Genomic DNA, 17,955 nt, shown 5'->3' with positions numbered 1-17,955 from the left:
GGGCAAGACAAACACACCCATATATATATATATAAACCATAATAAGATAGATAAAAAAAATAAAAGGAAACCCTTGTTGCCATGCAAAAAGGGGATTTGGAAACTTTCAGTTCATATCTAACTTGTTGTCCTACCAATAATACAAAAGCCCATCTTCAAATCCTACCCGCACAGCTCCAAGCCAAACTAGCTGAGCGTGTCCATGAGCTCAAAAGCTGTCACCAGTTACTGTAGATAAACCAAAACCATCTCTCTCTCTCTCTCTTCCCTCTCATGAGATGACCCCATCTGTCAGCTTGTTATGTCTTTCTCTCTCTCACTCACTCTGGATAGCGTGTCTTTATGATACACTCAAAACACTATCACTCAAAGAATCTCATTAGAAACCATCTTGAAACCGATTGATCGCTGAATGAGGATCCAAACGGTGCTGTGCTCCTGAATAGCTCCTTCCCCAATTCAATCCTTCTTCCTGATTCTGCAGTGACCCGTCCTTACCACCATCCAAGCCTCGCCCACCAACACCAACACCAACACCAACACCACCTCCGAACCCTTGTCCCACCGGTGCACCAATGCAGGTGTAACTTGACTCTGATGCTGCTGCTGCACCCGCCACATAGTTAATGTTGGGGTGGCCACTCAGGACATGACCCACACAGTAATCGTTCACCGATGGATGCTGAGTGAAGTGTGAGGGAAAAGACACTGGCCTTGAAGGAGAAGCGTATAAATATGGTTGTGGAGGCGGTGGCGGTGGCGGTGGTATGTGGGTTGAGGATGAACCAGAGAAGTATCTTGGGAATCTCAGAGGTGCTGTTGGGTCTCCCATGTTACCTGATGGATGATAACCCCCTGTTGCTATTGGTTGGCAGCATCTGAATATCATGCACAATTCGTATCAAACAGTGTTGTGCCTTACATTAATTATGTGTTTCAACTTGGGAAAAATAAAAATAAAAAAAACTAAAGAGCCAAGAGTAAAATTAGTTTGATGGGGTTGAAATTCGAATGTCCATAACTTGTTCCAATTAGTATTATTTCAGAAGAACTGTTAAAAGATAGGTAATATATATCCCATGTTGAAGAAGAAGAAGAAGGAGGAGGGGGAGGAAAGTACTATTGAAAGAGGAAAAGGAGAAAGAAAAGCAAATAGTAAAGGTGCATACCCTAAGTGAGTGGCACCTTGTGCAGCAAGGTTATGATCATTACGGAAGACCAACTGACGAGCATGGTTCAGCGTCTCTGTTTCCCTCTCTGCAGCCAAACCCAACAAAACCCACAAAAACAAATAAAATCAAAGCAAAGCAAAAAGAAACAAAAAAATAAAAAAATAAATAAAAAAACCAGGGCCCTCTCAAAACCAAGAATTTCAGCAATCCCACAACTTTTTGTCTTTGAAATGACAACGCTTCATGGCCAAATCAATAACGGCCAACGTCCCCCATTTTCTCTTATTTGTTTTGGACATATTTTAAGGCTATTACATCAAGATTTATCGATTGGTTTCTTTTGAGAGAGAGAGAGAGAGAAAAGGAAAAGGGAACAAAACTAGAGGACTAGCCTTGGCGGTGGCGGTTCATGTGTCCCCCAAGAGCCTGAGACTTGCAGAACTTGAGGGAACAAAATCTACACTCGTAGACCTTCCCACACTCGTCTTTTCCATCCTTCCCGCCGCTTTTCTTTTTCCTGCAACCTGCAACGACAACATCCAATTAAAGCAATTTCGATGAGACCCTTCTTTCCCTTAAAGCCGATTCCCGATTACCCAAATCATGAATAAATTTAACTAATGTTTTATTTATAATTTTATTAACTACCCTTTTTCTGTTTTCTTTTTTCTTCTATCTCCTTTTGCAACATGATGTTTACCTTCCAATTTTAAAAAAGCAGGTAGAGGAGGCTAGTAGAAGAGGAGGAGGAAGTGAACAACGAAAAGGGAAAAAAAAAACACATGAATAAGGAAGAACGAGGACAAAACCAAAAAGAACGTTTCCATGGTGTGTGATATAGTGAATATGTTGCTTTGATCTTTCAGTGTATATATATGGCATGTTGACTAATAAAAAAAAAAAAAAAAAAGGTTTACCGGGTGAGGAGCTGTCTTCGAGGACTTGTTTTCCATCTCTAGAGTACTCATCAGGTAAGTTGTTAAGGTCTAATGGGTTTCCTTCTGGTCTCCTGTAAAGGTACAATTACAAAGTCATAAAGAGAGAGAGAGAGAGAGAGAGAGTTAAAGAGTTGAAGAACGAGATAAAAGGAGAAGATAATCAATCAGAAGGTGTTGTGAATGTATAGTAGTGGGGAAGACCTACATGGTACCGACAGAGAGAGACAGAAAGAAAGAAATGATATGAGGCAAACAATCTTTCTTTCAGATGGGAAGATAATACTAAAGCTTTTTACAAAATTTGTGAGACTTTCAGTTTGGGACTGCAATATAGAGGCTAGTTGAGTGATGGTAGAAAATAAAGAGCTTTGAAAGTTCTCTATCAGTTCGTCTGCCACGCCCCTCTCTCTCTCTCTCTCTCTCTCTCTCTCTCTCTTATCTCTCCCACACACACAAAATGGAATGAACAAAGGGGCAGTGGGTCTCGTGACTTTAAAAAGAGAGAGTGAGGGTGTGGGGAGTTGCTTAATCAGGTATTTGCTAATTGCTAGCTAGCTTCTTCTGGTTTGGTTGAGACTTATAAAATGATAGAAAGGAAGGGCGTAGAAAATGTGAATGAGAAAGATGTTGCCTTTATATTAAATATTAGTAATAATGCTACTAATTCTCTATAACACTACTTTTGGCTCTAGTTTTTTTTTTTTTTTTTTTGGTGTGCCCTAGAGCTAGCAAACAAGTGTTCAAATATTCAAATAATATATCAATCAAATGCATTAAAAATAATAAAAAGTTAATATCTAAAAAGAAAATCTTTACCAACAAAGGATGGCAATCGAATATACAGTACACATCTTTAAGCATTAAAGGTTGCCCTAAGAATGAAAGAAGGCATTTATACCAGAAAGAAACCAAGACAAGGCATAGGGTACGTAGACATTTTGCGTGGTTATTGTGCTTAAAGAGGGGGGGCATGTTTTAGAACAGGTCATGTATGGTCCACCACAGCTCAATGCCTCCTTCTGGGTGTAAAATTCTACCCAGGGGACTTAGACTTGCATCAAGGAAGGGTTGCTTTCAGTATCTATCGTTAGGGTTTTTTGCAATCTAAGTTGAGATAGACTCAACCCCACATATGTTGTTTTATTCTTTGAAAGTTGCTATATCTCATAGATTACATATACATAGTCCTTTTCAATGGATGTGTATCAAAGTAGATAAATGGATTTGAATTTTCTTAATGTATCTTATTCGTTATTTTTTTCTCTGTTTGCTTTTGGTAGTGATCATGAGATGCATTTCTTCGAATTCCTTTGTAAGAGGGAAAAGTTAGGTAAAATGTTATCCAAATATATATATGCAGAAGCAATACTTTAGCTGTTTTGAATTAAAAAAAGAAAGAAAAAATTGAGTGCTGTCTGAGTTTACAGCTGAGAGAGAGTACAACTCAAAGAGTTTTAACTGTTTAACCAGCCTGCTTAACTTGGTAATTCCTTGAATCAAAGCTCTAACAAGCTTGCCTCATGATTTGGAGCAGCATATATATTTGTAAATGGCAAAAACAAATAATAGCTAGAAGGCCTCTTGTCCACAAGCTGATTCCTTCCCCCACCAACACCTGAAATGGATATAAAGGAAAAAGAAGACACTACCAAATAAGAGAGCTAGGCATTAAAATCAGGTGATTCATGGACCACTCTACTGCTGCTGGCCTTGACTAGCTGGTTGGTACTATGAAGGATTTAAGACACATTTGATATTTTCAAAACTGGACCAAAGAATCATGCAATGACCGCGCCCCATCTATCTGAAATTTCCTTGCAAGTGTGTTTATACATACGATTACTTTTGAAGTGGTCCATCACGATTTTAAGCAGTAAATCCAACAAACATTTCTTCCATGTTCAGAAGTCTAGCAACGTAACTTACAACCAGAGGAGGAAATTGTCTTCATCGTGTTGGCTTCCTCCGATTCAAGCATCAAAATGCATAATTATATTGTTAGGGAGAGAAAGGAACCCAACAAAGCGAAAATTAAAAATTACAAAGCTGCTAGACTAACGCAAAGGTAACAAAACAAAATAAAATTCCGTATTTTAAAGATAACGTATGATTTCTTGGTCTTTGAACCATGAGAATTGGTTGCGCTTATTATTATGTTTCGGAACAATATAAGGGGGGGAAAAAAAAACTTGAGGAATATATTTTAAGGGAAAAATGTCTATCATTTAAAATTACATAACTTACATCCTTTCACTCTCACAAAGAGGTGGGACCCACACCTTTATTTTTTTGTCAACTCTCTCTCCTCCTTAATCTATCTCTTTCTCTCTCTTAAAATGACACAACTTTACATCCTTCAAAATTATACACACTTTTCCCATATTTTAATTATCTAGGTCCAGATTGTAGTGGGACAGATCCATTTTATGTCCTTCTAAGTCAACGGAAAAGTAAGCTGCATTCAGTTAAAAGAAAATAAAGGTATGTTTGATTGTGTTGTAATTTTTTTTATCCGTACTCTATAATAGTTACGTTGTTATGGAAATAGGTGTTTTCTGTAATGTTATAAAAATCGAATTTACTATAACCAGTCTGGTTTTCATATTTAATTAGCCATGTAATGAATTCGATGTGATCTGGTCGATTTTTGGTAAAAATCACTAACTCAATCGATTCAACCGGTGATTCAGCCCGGTTCATAAAAAAATGGTTTGTTCTCATTAATTGATGTTTTTTTTTCCTCTCTCACGCACAAATGGTTTGTTTTCTTTTGAAATATTTGAGTGATGTGTTGCTTATTGACTTACATAGGTTATGTATCTTTGATACTAATATTATCTTGGTTATGCAATATGTAGGGAATTTAGATTTGATTTATAGTTAAAGATGTTGTTTACTGAACCTGAAACACCAATATCACAAGAATTATATGTTCGATTATATTTTGTTGGACAATGATATATAATTTATTATTTTTTATATTAAAATATTTGGAATTGGTATCATTTTTTTTACATGTATTTAATTATATTTATAGTTTTTTAATATAAATTATAGATTTATATATAGTTAAGACTTTTTTTACAAAATATATCTTATCAAATAGATTATTTTTTTCTGAAGACCAAAATTTTTTATTAGAAACAATATTCAAATGGAACTTAATTATCTGACAGTAAGCACCTAAATGATGCAAGTTGATCAGGTTTCAAGTGTTTTTTTTTTTTCGAGATATTTCAATCTGTTCATTGTTTCATAACTAGTTCGTTTCGGGACAAATATCGAAATTACTCTCCTAAAGATAATATTTGAGAGAATCAAACACATCCTCTTATCCTCACCTATTCAATTCTATAGCGTCAAGTAAACTATCATCATTTGTTAATTAACTTTCAAGTCTAAACATACATGAAGCAAACCAACACGAGACTACTAGCAAAACTGTAATACCAAAATGACCCTTTAATTTTAGGGAGAAAGCCTACGGTTATATAATCCACTATTCATGAATAATTTATGGGTTTATCATCTATCATTTAACATGACCACAAAAAGTTTTCTACACACACAATATTTTGTAGGGCTCGCAGCAAAAAAAAAAAAAAAACTTCGGCACGCAAAACGAATCTCTATAACATAACACAATCACTTTTCCTACAACATAACTCTTATAAAACTCATAATTTAAAGTAGTCTTCTTTTTAGGTAAAACTTGGCCGCTAGTGTATTAGTAGTACATATTAATTATAAAGACCACGATGTGACATTTTAAAATTAATCCTGACGTTAAATGTATGAATAAGTAAAAGAAGTGAATTTTAAAAAAAAATTTAACAAATAACTTTTTAAAAATTTTTGAAAAAAATACTGAAGCTATTTTCTTTTAAAAAAAATTATTTAGCTATTATAATATTTTTAAATAATACATTTGAATTAAAAAGTATTCTTTTTCTTGAAAAACAAAATCGAACTAGACCCAAAAATATGATGAGATTCATCCCTAACCACTCAAATCTTTATTTTTATTTTTATTTTAATCCGAAATTAAGACTGTACTGAGAAGGAGTCAAATCTTTATTTTAAATAGCACGAAATTCGCACGAATCAAATTTTTCTAATTAAGTCTAGGGTGTTATAAATTTTTTAAATAATACATTTGAATTAAAAAGTTTTTTTTTCTTGAAAAACACAATTGAACTAGACCCAAAAATATGATGAGATTCATCCCACTAACCATTCAAATCTTTATTTTAAACAGCACGAAATTCACTCTAATCGAATTTTTCTAATCAGGTTAAAGGGTAAGTAAAGTGTAAAACTCCTCAAAATGAATTGTGTTTTATTGAATGAAATTTGTGGAAGTTTGTCTCCTTTAAATTAGGTATTATCATTCAAGTTGAAAAATATAACTAGAATTTTTTGAACGATAACAAACAAGTATTTTTAGTACATTAACTAATCATTTCTACAACCTAATCTTAACATTTCATTTTAATTTATCATTTATTTTAACAATTGGCCTTATTCGCAAATAGCTCCCTTCCGTGAATATATTAGAAATTTTCATATATATTCAACTTTGAATTAAAAATGATTTTTAAAATATAAAAGCATTACTAGATTTATGAAAAGGAAAATGACCTCTCACATTTATATCGAACAAGCCTTTTTTGTTTTGATATGGAAATGGCTCTGTAGCCTATGACTTAGCCAAACCAGCTAACTATTGGAGTCGTGCAGTTCATGTTCTTTTTATCGATATTGACAGGATAATTTCAAACATGCTTCTCAATTATTATTCAATACATTTCGGATCAGTCATACTATAAGCTATTTCTAAATCTTGGACTAATAAAAGGGTTTTATGTTTATTATTTTACATAACATAACTTCACTTTCCTACACACACATTAAAGAGGTTGGGTCCACATGTTTTTCTTTCTCTTTCATCATTCTACTTTCTCTCTCTCCATTATTGTGTGTTGGAAAACCCTCTTATATCATGTCACATAACATTAATAAAACCCCTAATAAAAATACAATTATAAGTACATCAAATGCATTTTAGCAGTTTTGTGTCTCTAATGAGCCTCTTCTCTAGGTCTAAGTTGCCTTGATATTTTGGTTTATTCATTAGCGATGCCCTCTAGGACCTACAACCTTATTATTTCATCCGTGATAACCCATTTCAATCCGCTTTTCTCCTTATTTTAGTTATTTCTTTAATTTTTTTAGTAGATTTAACTAGTTGACGGTAGATTTATTTTTAATTCTATTGTGGCATGCAAATTTGATACATTTGTGGCCAGATCCAAGGTTTTTACTTCTATTTCTAGCCATTTTGTTTTTGATGGTTTGTATTTCATTATTATCTATCTTTTCATATTTCTAAGGGTATAAATAATGCAAAAGAAAGTTAATTTTAACAATGAACAAAGGATTTTCATTATGGTAAAAATCTTTGAAGACCTAACGATTCGTACAAATTAAGTTGAACCATTTGACCGGTTTGAGACTAATCTAGGGAAAAAAAACAAAACGGATTTGGATCTTTGGAGGAACAAGTCATCAAACAGATATTTTCCTAGGAAAATAATTCATGACCTGGGAGCAATTAGTTAGCAGATGGAACCAATGAAGGTCACATCACTATCTTCATGCTAAGCGGTGCTGCTGAGAAGACAAATCAGAGAATTGTCTGTATCCTTATTAGCATTCAATTTCCATCAATTACACACCATGTTCACCTTGAATCAGTGCCAAATTATTGATGGTAGTGTTGATGGGTCTTATATATGCAGACCCCAAAAATGGATGTCTCAAGTTATTATTCATTCCTCTCAGATAGCTCTAGACTACATACTGTGCTTGCCACAAAGAGGGTTTGAGATCATGGGCTGAGCTGCCTCTAACTTTCTGTGATTGAATAGCTGTTTAGTTACTTTGATTTTTTAGTTGCAGTTTCCATTTGCATACACAGCCTTTTTTGTTCTTAGAAAAGTAGCCCTCCTGCTAATGTCTTTATGCCTTTGGGTGCACTACTCCCGGTTCTTTCTCCTATTATTTTCACTAGAATGCTACGGGATACCTCACTTCTTCTTTAGTGTAGCTTACCTTCATTCCAAAGAGGGAAGAAACGCTATATTAAATTCAAAATAAAAATAAAAATTGATACATAAAAGAATAATTTCTTTCAACAATATACGTTTCAAACATCAAAGACTTACTGCTTACTTTGTTGCCTCTTTTTTTTATATATATATTCTCAATATTGTTCTATATTGACTACAAATAACTACAGTGACCTCAATTTGCAGAGACAAATAACTAAGTGGACTCAACAAAGTACGGTGCCCTAATAAAAGTAAACATGCATATCACCAAGATTATTCGGTGTTAGAGGGTATTTATCCTCCTTCTACATCAAACTAATCTCGAGCCTCTATTTTGGCTCTGCATTGGACTAGCTACCTAGACAATTCACATGGCTTAAATCCTTGCACTCAAATGAATGAGTTCTAGATCTACTCAGAAAAGTACCCTTCAGTGGTATGCTCTGATTAAGTTACACATAGAGCACAATCACTCACCGGCCCCGAGGGCACACTCACCAACCAAGAGGTGTAATCCTTCTCCTATATATATCCCATTTATGATACTCTTATTTTGTGTTTTTGTAAAGAATTAATTCAACGCAAAAAGTTAAGTTAACGGGTGAAGTTACATTATAATAGTTTTATATTTCTTTAACACGTTCCCTCACAAAAGAGCCGATGCTCTAATATCATGTAAAGAACTAATTCAACCTAAACAATTAAACTAATGAGTGATCTTACATTAATAATTTTATATTTTTCTAACACGTTGAATTGCTACTAGGAGGTCTGACTTAAGTATGGTAGTTTATTACATGACTACAAACTCCAAGTATTGAATTCGATGGTTTTATCTATGTCTTTACCAAGAATATTATCTTTGGCGTTCGTTGAATTTCTGAAAGTAAACGATATCAATAAGTGGGAATCAAATGTAAAATTGAGTAAACTTCAATTTTTGCGGATAATAACAAACCCTAAAATATTGATGGATATCATTTTAGTGAAAAATTAATATATTTTCTTCGGAAAAAATATTTGTCCTTTTAAAGGATATAATTTATGTCATTTTAAATTCTAACCGTTGATTTCCATCAATCAACAGTTATACTTTATTGGGTCAAATAGAATGGACTAAACTTATTATTAATTAATTAATAATTTTGACCTAATAAATTATAATCGTTGAATGACGAAAATTAAATCTAAAATGACACAATGTTATACTTTTTAAAAGGAAAAATGCTTTTCCCATTTCTTATTAAGGATAAGTTGTAAAATTTCATCACTTCAATTAGTATTTTAATATAAGAATATTGATGGACATGATTTTCATGAAAAGTATGTTATTTTCATAGCAGGGGCAAGTGAGAGAATTTTTTCACTTAAATTATTATCCTATATTTAGAAAAATATATTAAAATAATTCATTTAAATTTATATTGTAAAATATTTTTTAATTTTAAAATTTATTATCTATAGCTATTTAAAATGTCTAAAATTATACATTTTGTTCAAATTTTGGGCTGCCTCGGTTCAATAAGATCAGGACTATACTAAAAATAGATTAAAAAAATTAATCATATCAAAATATTATTTTCATTAAACTTGATCCATGGGCAAACATCTCTCCCTATATTCAAATTCTTTATTGCATTCTTTAACAAAAAGTTTTTTTGTTAATAGTAAAAGTATTTACGCTTTTGTCGCAGGAAATTTTTCTCTATCACATTCACATAAAAATGAGTGGGTCTCATTATAATTAGAAAAAAGTCAAGAAAAATTTAATGGAATCCAATCAAGCACTCACTTTTATGTGATTGTGACAGATAGGGTGTAAATGGGCCAAGCGGCTTGTCAAGGACCCAAAGCTTGACTTGCTTAATGTTGAGATATATAGTGCCACATTGATTGGATGAGCAACTAATATGGCCTTTATAAGGCCTTGGGCACTCCCACCCCTTGAGCTAGCTTTTGGGGTGGTGTATCCCAAGGTTCTTAACATGGTATCAGAGCCTCACCGTCCCCCACTTTAAAGTGGAATTAAAAATAAAAAATAAAAAGCACAAAAAGGTAAACCAAAAATGGGCCTGTGCAATTTCCACGCTTATAGCCTAAAGGGCTCTTGCGTGAGGGGGCGTGTTGAGATATATAGTGCCACATTGATTGGATGAGCAACTAATATGGCCTTTATAAGGCCTTGGGCACTCCCACCCCTTGAGCTAGCTTTTGGGGTGGTGACCTCAAGGTTCTTTACACTTAATAAATAGAACGGGTTCAAGCTTTAAAAAAAAGCTTATTTAGCAAACAAGCCCAAGCCAAAATTAATGAGGTTTGGCTTGAAAGCATGTGAACTAGCCTGATATATTATTGTAAAAAGTAATATATTTTTATGTCACTTAACCATTAACCCTACTTTTGTAACCCTGTTTTTTTGCTATTGTCTATTGGCATTCTCTCGCGGTAACAGATTCACAAACAAGCTCTTTGACTATTGGTTTCTCCTTTCCTCTCTTGGTCACTCATCTTTTCACGGCTTTACCCCAACCTTCTACTTAGCGCAACTCTAGTAACCAATAACTATCTTTAACTCTACAAGCAATTGACCAATCCCAGGTACTCTTTCTCAATTCTTCTTTTTTCGATATCAGAATTTGATGCACTTAAGTTAAGTCTAACATGTAGTTCATAACAACTAATAGACCAAGCCAAACTCAAAATATTGTTCTTAGGCTTGGATCATTTAAGCTAAAGCTTGGCTCGGCCTAGCTCATTTACATCCCTAGTAGCATAAAAAAGTTTTTTGCAGCAAAGTAGAAATACTTTTTCCAAAATTTAAAAGTATTTTTTTTTCACATGTCACCACATAAATTCTAATTAAGTAATGACCAAAAAAAAAATCCAAGTCATGACCACCACACAAACTATGACCAAACAGTCTAACAAGACTAACTAGCACAACAATATATTTAAGAATAACAATAACAATATATTTAACTAGCACAGCAATATATATATATATATATATATATATATATATATATATATATATATATATATATATATATATAAGGTTTGGACTATATATATGAAAGCAAATAAAAAATAAAAATATTTTTTATAGAATTTAAATAAAGTTTCGACTAGATATAATTATCATTACTCACTCACCACCACAACAAAATTGTTCTTTAGCCACGGCAAAAATCGTGGCAAAATATGATAAAAACCATGGCTAAATGAGTTGTCCACTGTTTCAAAAATCGTGGCTAACGGGCGTTGCATTATTTTAACCACGATATTTTTTGCATTTAAGCACGGTTTGTATGAGTGTGGTAACATTGAGTTAGCCACAGTTTATGTTATATTAGCCACGTTATATTCATGGCTAAACGATTTGGAACCCAATGATAAAAAGTTTTATTTTGCCACAGACAAAACCGTGGTTAAATGATTTGGATCCCAAAGATGAGAAGTTTTATTTTGCTACAGACAAAACCGTGGCTAAATGATTTGGATCCCAAAGATGAGAAGTTTTATTTTGTCAGACAAAACTGTGGTTAATTATAAGGAATTTTATTTTTTAAAAAAAATATTACAAATTTTTCCAATCATATAAAAAACATAATAAAAATTGCATTTGATACAAGAACCAAAAACCAAATTAAGGGAGATAATCAAATAAAATAGAGTACACAATTCATTTTTTTCTATTCATATGAGTAAATCACGTTTTTTACACAAATTCAAAAATTCGTATTTTTTTCCCTTTCATATAAGCTAAAGGAGTTTCCTTTACCAACAAAAGGAGCTAATCAAGTTTTTCACTTACATCATTTAAGAGAAATAATTGTCAAATAAAGCTAAAACTATAAGTTTGTGATTGTCACTAGACATCTATACAAAATATTAACTTCATTGTTCAACTAAATAAAATATGACAACACATTTTTTAAATCTGTCTTCCAAGAATTGTTGTTGTATGCATCCGATGAAATCCACAGTAATGCAAGGACACGATATCTGTCCATTTATTGATGCATTTGAAAAGCCAAAGTCTAAAAATTGGACTACCCCATCTAAGAACTCTTTCGAGTTAATTGGTTTCTCAATCCAACTCTTATCAATCATAGTTAGATAAATCTGTTTTCAAATTCAACAAATAACATGAATTAGCATTCAAACAATAACAATATTCATGTATAGGAAAGTTCACAAAATTTGTGAACATTAAAATTAAAATGAAATAGCAAAAATATTGGATTTTACTTAATAAAATTTGGCTTAGATTTAAAGTTTGGTGGTGTTTCTTTAAGAGGTGTCACTCACTCATCCCTCTACTCTCCCAGCCTTTATATAAATCACCTACCCCTCTCCCTTACTCTCAATCTCATCTTTATTTTCTTTAAATAATTAAAACATGTAATAAATACTATTCTTTATATAAAAGCTACTATTTCAAAACAATTTATGCAGACAACATCAATTTGGCTTCACAACAATACTATAATATTTCACCCTTTGGCTTAATTTATGTCATCAATGAACTACAACCAGTAAAACTGGTATTTGAGTAAATAAGGCTTATTGTAAGGAATAAATTACCACAAGGACTGGGTTGAGAGGTAGCTTTTATTAAGTTTCAGTAGTCCTGTGACTGTTGTCTGCACCCTGCTTTCGGGAAATGACTACAAGCATATAAACATGAAGAATATATAAGCCAAATCCTCAAGCATTTCTAAAGTGTATAGTATAAATAACACATAATATATTACTATGTTATAGCGTTAGAAACCATGCATGTTTATCATGCCCATGCATCTGTGCGTTATTTTGTTTATTATTTTCCAACTCTTCATTGTTAATTAGTTTCATTTGTTATATCTTAAACTGAAAAGTACAATTGAAAATGGGCATTTTTTATGGATGATATAAGAAGGGTTAGTGGTTTTGGTGGGATGCAATCTTATGTGAATGCTTTGTGGTCGTGGAGGATAATAGTTACATAAAAGATAATTATAAAAAAAAACTATCCCAATGATCGGGTGCAAAAAAAGTGTCTCGTGTTTTTAAACACAATTCCATTGTTCCAAAAGAAGAATGAACCTGGTCAGAAAGAAAGGCAGCATATGCTCGATCTCCTTTGGTATATGTTGTTGCAGCCTGCAAAATTATGTCAGCCTTTCATGATCTTAACTGATATTCGAACTCTACAACAAACTAGCTTAAAGATCTGAAAGTTAAAATAATCCCGGAAAAGGACAAATATGAAATTATACTTACTTTCTGATAATAAGATTTCACTGAATCCCATTCTTGCTTAGCATCTTCCCTAAACACGTGATATTCATCTCCTTTAGCTACAAAACAGAAAAAAGAAAGAAGTAAATGATCTGTCAAGGTTCAATACCATACCATCAAGGAAATCGTCAAATTCAAGCATACAAAAAGAAAGATGATCCAAACTGTTATGAAGATTGAAGTACATGAACTGTTATGATTGGATGGCTTCAAAAATTCATAAAGAAGAGTTAAAATTTATAAATCATTGAAGAGAATTGAAAACTCGGAGCTTAATGTGAGACAGAATTGTTCAACCAGCTCATCTTTTGTGTTCAGCCCATATCTTCTTTAAGCAGAGCTCACACATGACATATCAAGAGGGAATCTAATTTGACTTAAGCAAGCACCCAATCACTTTTAACATTATTTGATTTTTAAGGACATTATAAGTTAGATTTTCTAGTGCTGTAGACTGTCCATTAATGCTTTTTTTTTTATTTAGTTTCTCTTTCACTTTTTGAGAAAATTGCCATCCTTTATCTTGTTTCATCAGTCCTTAACAAATTCTTTTTTCTTATGGGGGAAAAGATAAATGATTTGAAGGATGTAAAGTACAAATAATTGCAACAATAGCAATTGAAGATTGATTCCTCTTAAAGAATAAAAATGATTTGTTTGCATGTCAGCAGCAATTCTACAAATCAATGTACTGCAATAGAACACCATTGCCTCTCCCTCTAACCCCAAGAAAAAGAGCAAACAGGAAAACATAACAGTGTTGATTGTTTACGTTCAAATACTTTATGCCCCAAGGAATATGGTGACTATAACTTGAAATAGCAATTCATCCTCTAGAAGATGTTACTATAAACCCTCCTATAGCCATAAATACATATGTACCCTTGTATTTTACTCCTGAAAGGCAATTTTAGACTTTGGATTGTTATGGTGTGTATTGTTATTAATTCTTCTTATCTATTCTCCTACCAAAGATAGATTTTTTTTCTTGACCTTACATCCAAAACTCCCTCGAAAGATTACTGTTTCATTTGGAGTGTGGTACTCAACAGATCGATAAATATATCTTGTTGCAGACTCCAATCCCACAAAAAGCACTTAATTCGTATATGAGAATTATTTACACAAATTCTGTAATCAATGCCATTTGCTTTTGCATTTCCCTACTGTATTTCTGGAATATTTAGAAAATACAAAGTTTATCTTCAGAATTTAAAGAAACGGTCATAGATTTTCTTTGGGGGTAGTAGGAATGTTCTTCCATTTGATAAGATAGAAACCGGAGTTGCCCCAAAAAATTTATCATGTTTATACTCGAAAATATAGAGGAAATATATATATATATATATATATATATATATATATATATATATATATATATATATATATATAGAGAGAGATGTATATATATATATATTTAGAGAGAGAGAGAGAGGCAATCGTGCAGTAATATTAAATAACTTGTGAAACTGGCTATGCAAAGCTTTAACAATTATGTATATTTATTTTGTTACCAGAAATTTCCCTACGATCTTGCAACTTCCTTTTATAAATATAGTCATTAATGTTGAAGAGAACAAACAACTTTGAAGTTGTTGAATAGTACCTTCTATTTTAAGAAATAGATCCCATAATTTTAGGGATTATGTATCTGTAATTTATTAGCTTGATTTGATTAAATTTAGTTTGACTTGTAGTTTCCTTGTTTCCCTTTTTAGTGATTTTAAATCCTATGTGTAATGAATAGGGCCGGTGCCATTTCCTTAAACCATTCAGAACTCTCTTGTAACAGAAGTTAATACTATCCATCTTTGTTTTATATGCCCATTAAATAAGATGGAAGGTTCAGCGGGCAAGAAATAGTCTATATATAGAATCCATATTAGTGCTAACTAAAACTGTTACAATCAATAACAGAAACAAAAAATATAGAACTAATTACAAGCAGGGTCTAAAAAATTTACATCTTTTCCCGGACAAGAGTAAATATCACAGAAATCACCATTCAGGCCATAACAGAGCTAAAGCAAGTGCAACTGACACAAGGTAAAGTCATGATCATTATACAAAAACAAATGACAAGTACACACACACACACACACACAAAAGATATTCTGTCTTTTATAAATATATTCTGTCTCACAAAAGATAATCCAAACTTATTATAATTTTTTTCCTTTTTTATGAATAGACAAGAAAGAGCTTTCAAATTATATTAGGTTTTGCTTGTACTAGTTTAACTACACTAATTAAATATAGTATAAAACACAATTCATGCCTTGTCAACAATGCCACATGTCAAATTTCTGAGAGTCAATCTCCCTACTAAAATTCAATCCTTGTTATTCTGTCAAATTCCTGTGTCTCATCCTAATTATCATATCCAACCTTAATTTTTTGGTTATTGTCAAACCATCATTATGGGGAAACCCAAATACTCCAATTTATATATTTTCCAATGTAATCATCTTCTTTTACCAAAGATAGGTATTACTCCCATTATATTATCCAAACTTTTTATCATATTAATTTGATAAGTTTCTTTGTATTGTGTTATTTGATAATAAAGTTCATGTTGAACCAATAACATACAAGAAATACACTAGTTAGCATAAAAAAGTACTATGTTAGTGATCACAACACATCTCATTATCAGTAAAATGTATTATTTCTCTATTTTCTTACTTTTCAATCCTTTTGCTATAATTTCAACACAGTATCAAAGCAACACCAACCTTAGTGACCTAAAGCAGCCTCAATTCCATTGCTGAGTTTTCCAAAATATAAAAAGAAATTGTTTCTCTTTTTCCTGTCTTTGTCCTATGATTCTCTCCTTATAGTTGTGCACCAATTCCAGCCACTAGAATCTTAGTTTTTCCTTGTATCCATGGCTCTCACACACCTTTCCAGTCAACAATAGTTGTAGTGATCACTTATCAGGCATGTTTTACCTTACTATGGTGGCTTCTGAATCTAGTTCTCCAACTTCTTGGTCTCCAATAGATGAATTGACCCCACCACTAGACTCAGAGGGCGAGATCCATAAGGACCCAAAATATTGCCCAAAAAAAACTCTTTAAAATATAAAAACCCAAAGTTAAGGGGTATATTTACATTTTTGCCTTAGTATAATTCACCTTTCATATTTGTATTGTCAGTGAAAGAAATAGTCTTTGTTCAAAATAAGGAGAAATTGAAATGAAATGAAAAATTGAACAAAAAAAGGAAAAGGTCATAACATTGAAATAAAGACAATTTGCAGGTCCACTATATCTTTACCTGAACAAAGTCTGAGTTTCACTTCTACCAAAAGAGCTGGATGGTCACAAAAAGGCAAGAACCTAAGCCAGAGATGAGAGAATCATAATAAGCATTGCTTATTTTATATCAAGGTTATTGCATTCAACCACAAAAAACTACATGAAACAAACCTCTGAGTCTAATAAGTATGTAGTTGTGCAAACTTGGAGGTGAGAGATTATCTACAGTTAGACTGTTAACTCCATCAAATGGATGAGAACCTTGACTGGCATGCAAATCTTGTTGCAATTTCTGAAACATTAAGGCATTCTAAGTATAGTGGCAATAAAATCAATGAAGAAATCAGATCTAACATATCTCTCATTTATGTTTACTGATATATATATATATATATATATATATATATATATATATATATATATATATATCAGATCGGAAAATCCAGAAACACAAATTTATTCTTAGATCCGAAGATTTGAATACCAACGAAATTCATTAAATTAGGAAAAAAAATGTTTCGAAAACAAAAAAAACACATAAATGTACCATGAAAATGAGAAATAGAAGAGAGAATGGTGCGGAAAGATTATAGAGGAAAATGAAACGTAGCTCAGATTTTATCATGAAATGCATCTCAGATAACATGTCATACAAAAAAATATGTATTACTGTGAGCAATAAGGAAAGAGAGACCAAACCTAAATTTTCAACGAACCTCGACTCAGATTAGAAGAATGGAGTGATAAGTGACGAAATGTATTTGGGGATTTAGACATCTAGGGAAATCGATGGCAGTGAGTGAGAAACTTCTAGGGTTTTAGACATCTCTGGGCATTTAATCTACACTGAGGTTTTTTTTACGTGGGATCTAAATTTATCACCTTGTTTTATATACTAAAAAAAATTATCATCTTGTTTTATCTTTATAATTAAAAAATATAAAAATATAACCTAATATTTATAATTAATTTTAAAAATTAAAAGGTATAATCTTTAAAAAATTTAAATTTTAAAGTTAGCAAACGACGTCAATCAACGGGAATATTGTTCAAGTTTTAAAAAAGTTTGTTAAGCATTCTAACTACTGATGGTCAGCATTTTAAATGGGTCTCTGCACCCTAACAAATTTGCAACATACTTTACCCATTACTAAATTGCCGTGGTGAAATGCAGCTTTTCCTGAGTGCA

At 32.3% G+C, this 17,955-nt stretch overlaps 1 protein-coding gene across 1 annotated transcript; it reads right to left on the bottom strand.

Moving 5' to 3' along the window:
- Positions 1-379: 379 nt before the first annotated feature.
- On the bottom strand, positions 380-17,067 carry LOC133286126 (zinc finger protein JAGGED-like). Its single transcript, XM_061483482.1, has 8 exons — positions 16,938-17,067; positions 13,489-13,565; positions 13,312-13,368; positions 12,811-12,893; positions 2,090-2,181; positions 1,565-1,696; positions 1,170-1,257; positions 380-878 (listed from the first exon to the last, which is right to left on the bottom strand). Exons 1-8 carry the CDS (start codon positions 17,065-17,067, stop codon positions 380-382), a joined length of 1,158 nt encoding a protein of 385 aa, XP_061339466.1.
- Between the last annotated feature and the right edge of the window lie 888 nt (positions 17,068-17,955).

This window comes from Gastrolobium bilobum, unplaced genomic scaffold (assembly GCF_033153095.1).
Source record: "Gastrolobium bilobum isolate Gb01-03AN ecotype WA unplaced genomic scaffold, APGP_CSIRO_Gbil_v1 utg1240, whole genome shotgun sequence".
NCBI lineage: Eukaryota > Viridiplantae > Streptophyta > Magnoliopsida > Fabales > Fabaceae > Gastrolobium > Gastrolobium bilobum.
Note: the sequence above shows the minus strand (reverse complement) of the source record. Positions and strands in the feature narration are given on the sequence as shown.

Bases quoted from the DNA above. Each gene is read 5' to 3' on its own strand.
- LOC133286126 (XM_061483482.1), bottom strand. From the start codon at position 17,067: ATGTTTCAGAAATTGCAACAAGATTTGCATGCCAGTCAAGGTTCTCAT. The intron at 13,369-13,488 runs GTAAGTATAATT...ATAATTTTGCAG, and splicing joins TGAAATCTTATTATCAGAAA to GCTGCAACAACATATACCAA. The intron at 1,258-1,564 runs GCTAGTCCTCTA...GTTTGGCTGCAG, and splicing joins CATGAACCGCCACCGCCAAG to AGAGGGAAACAGAGACGCTG.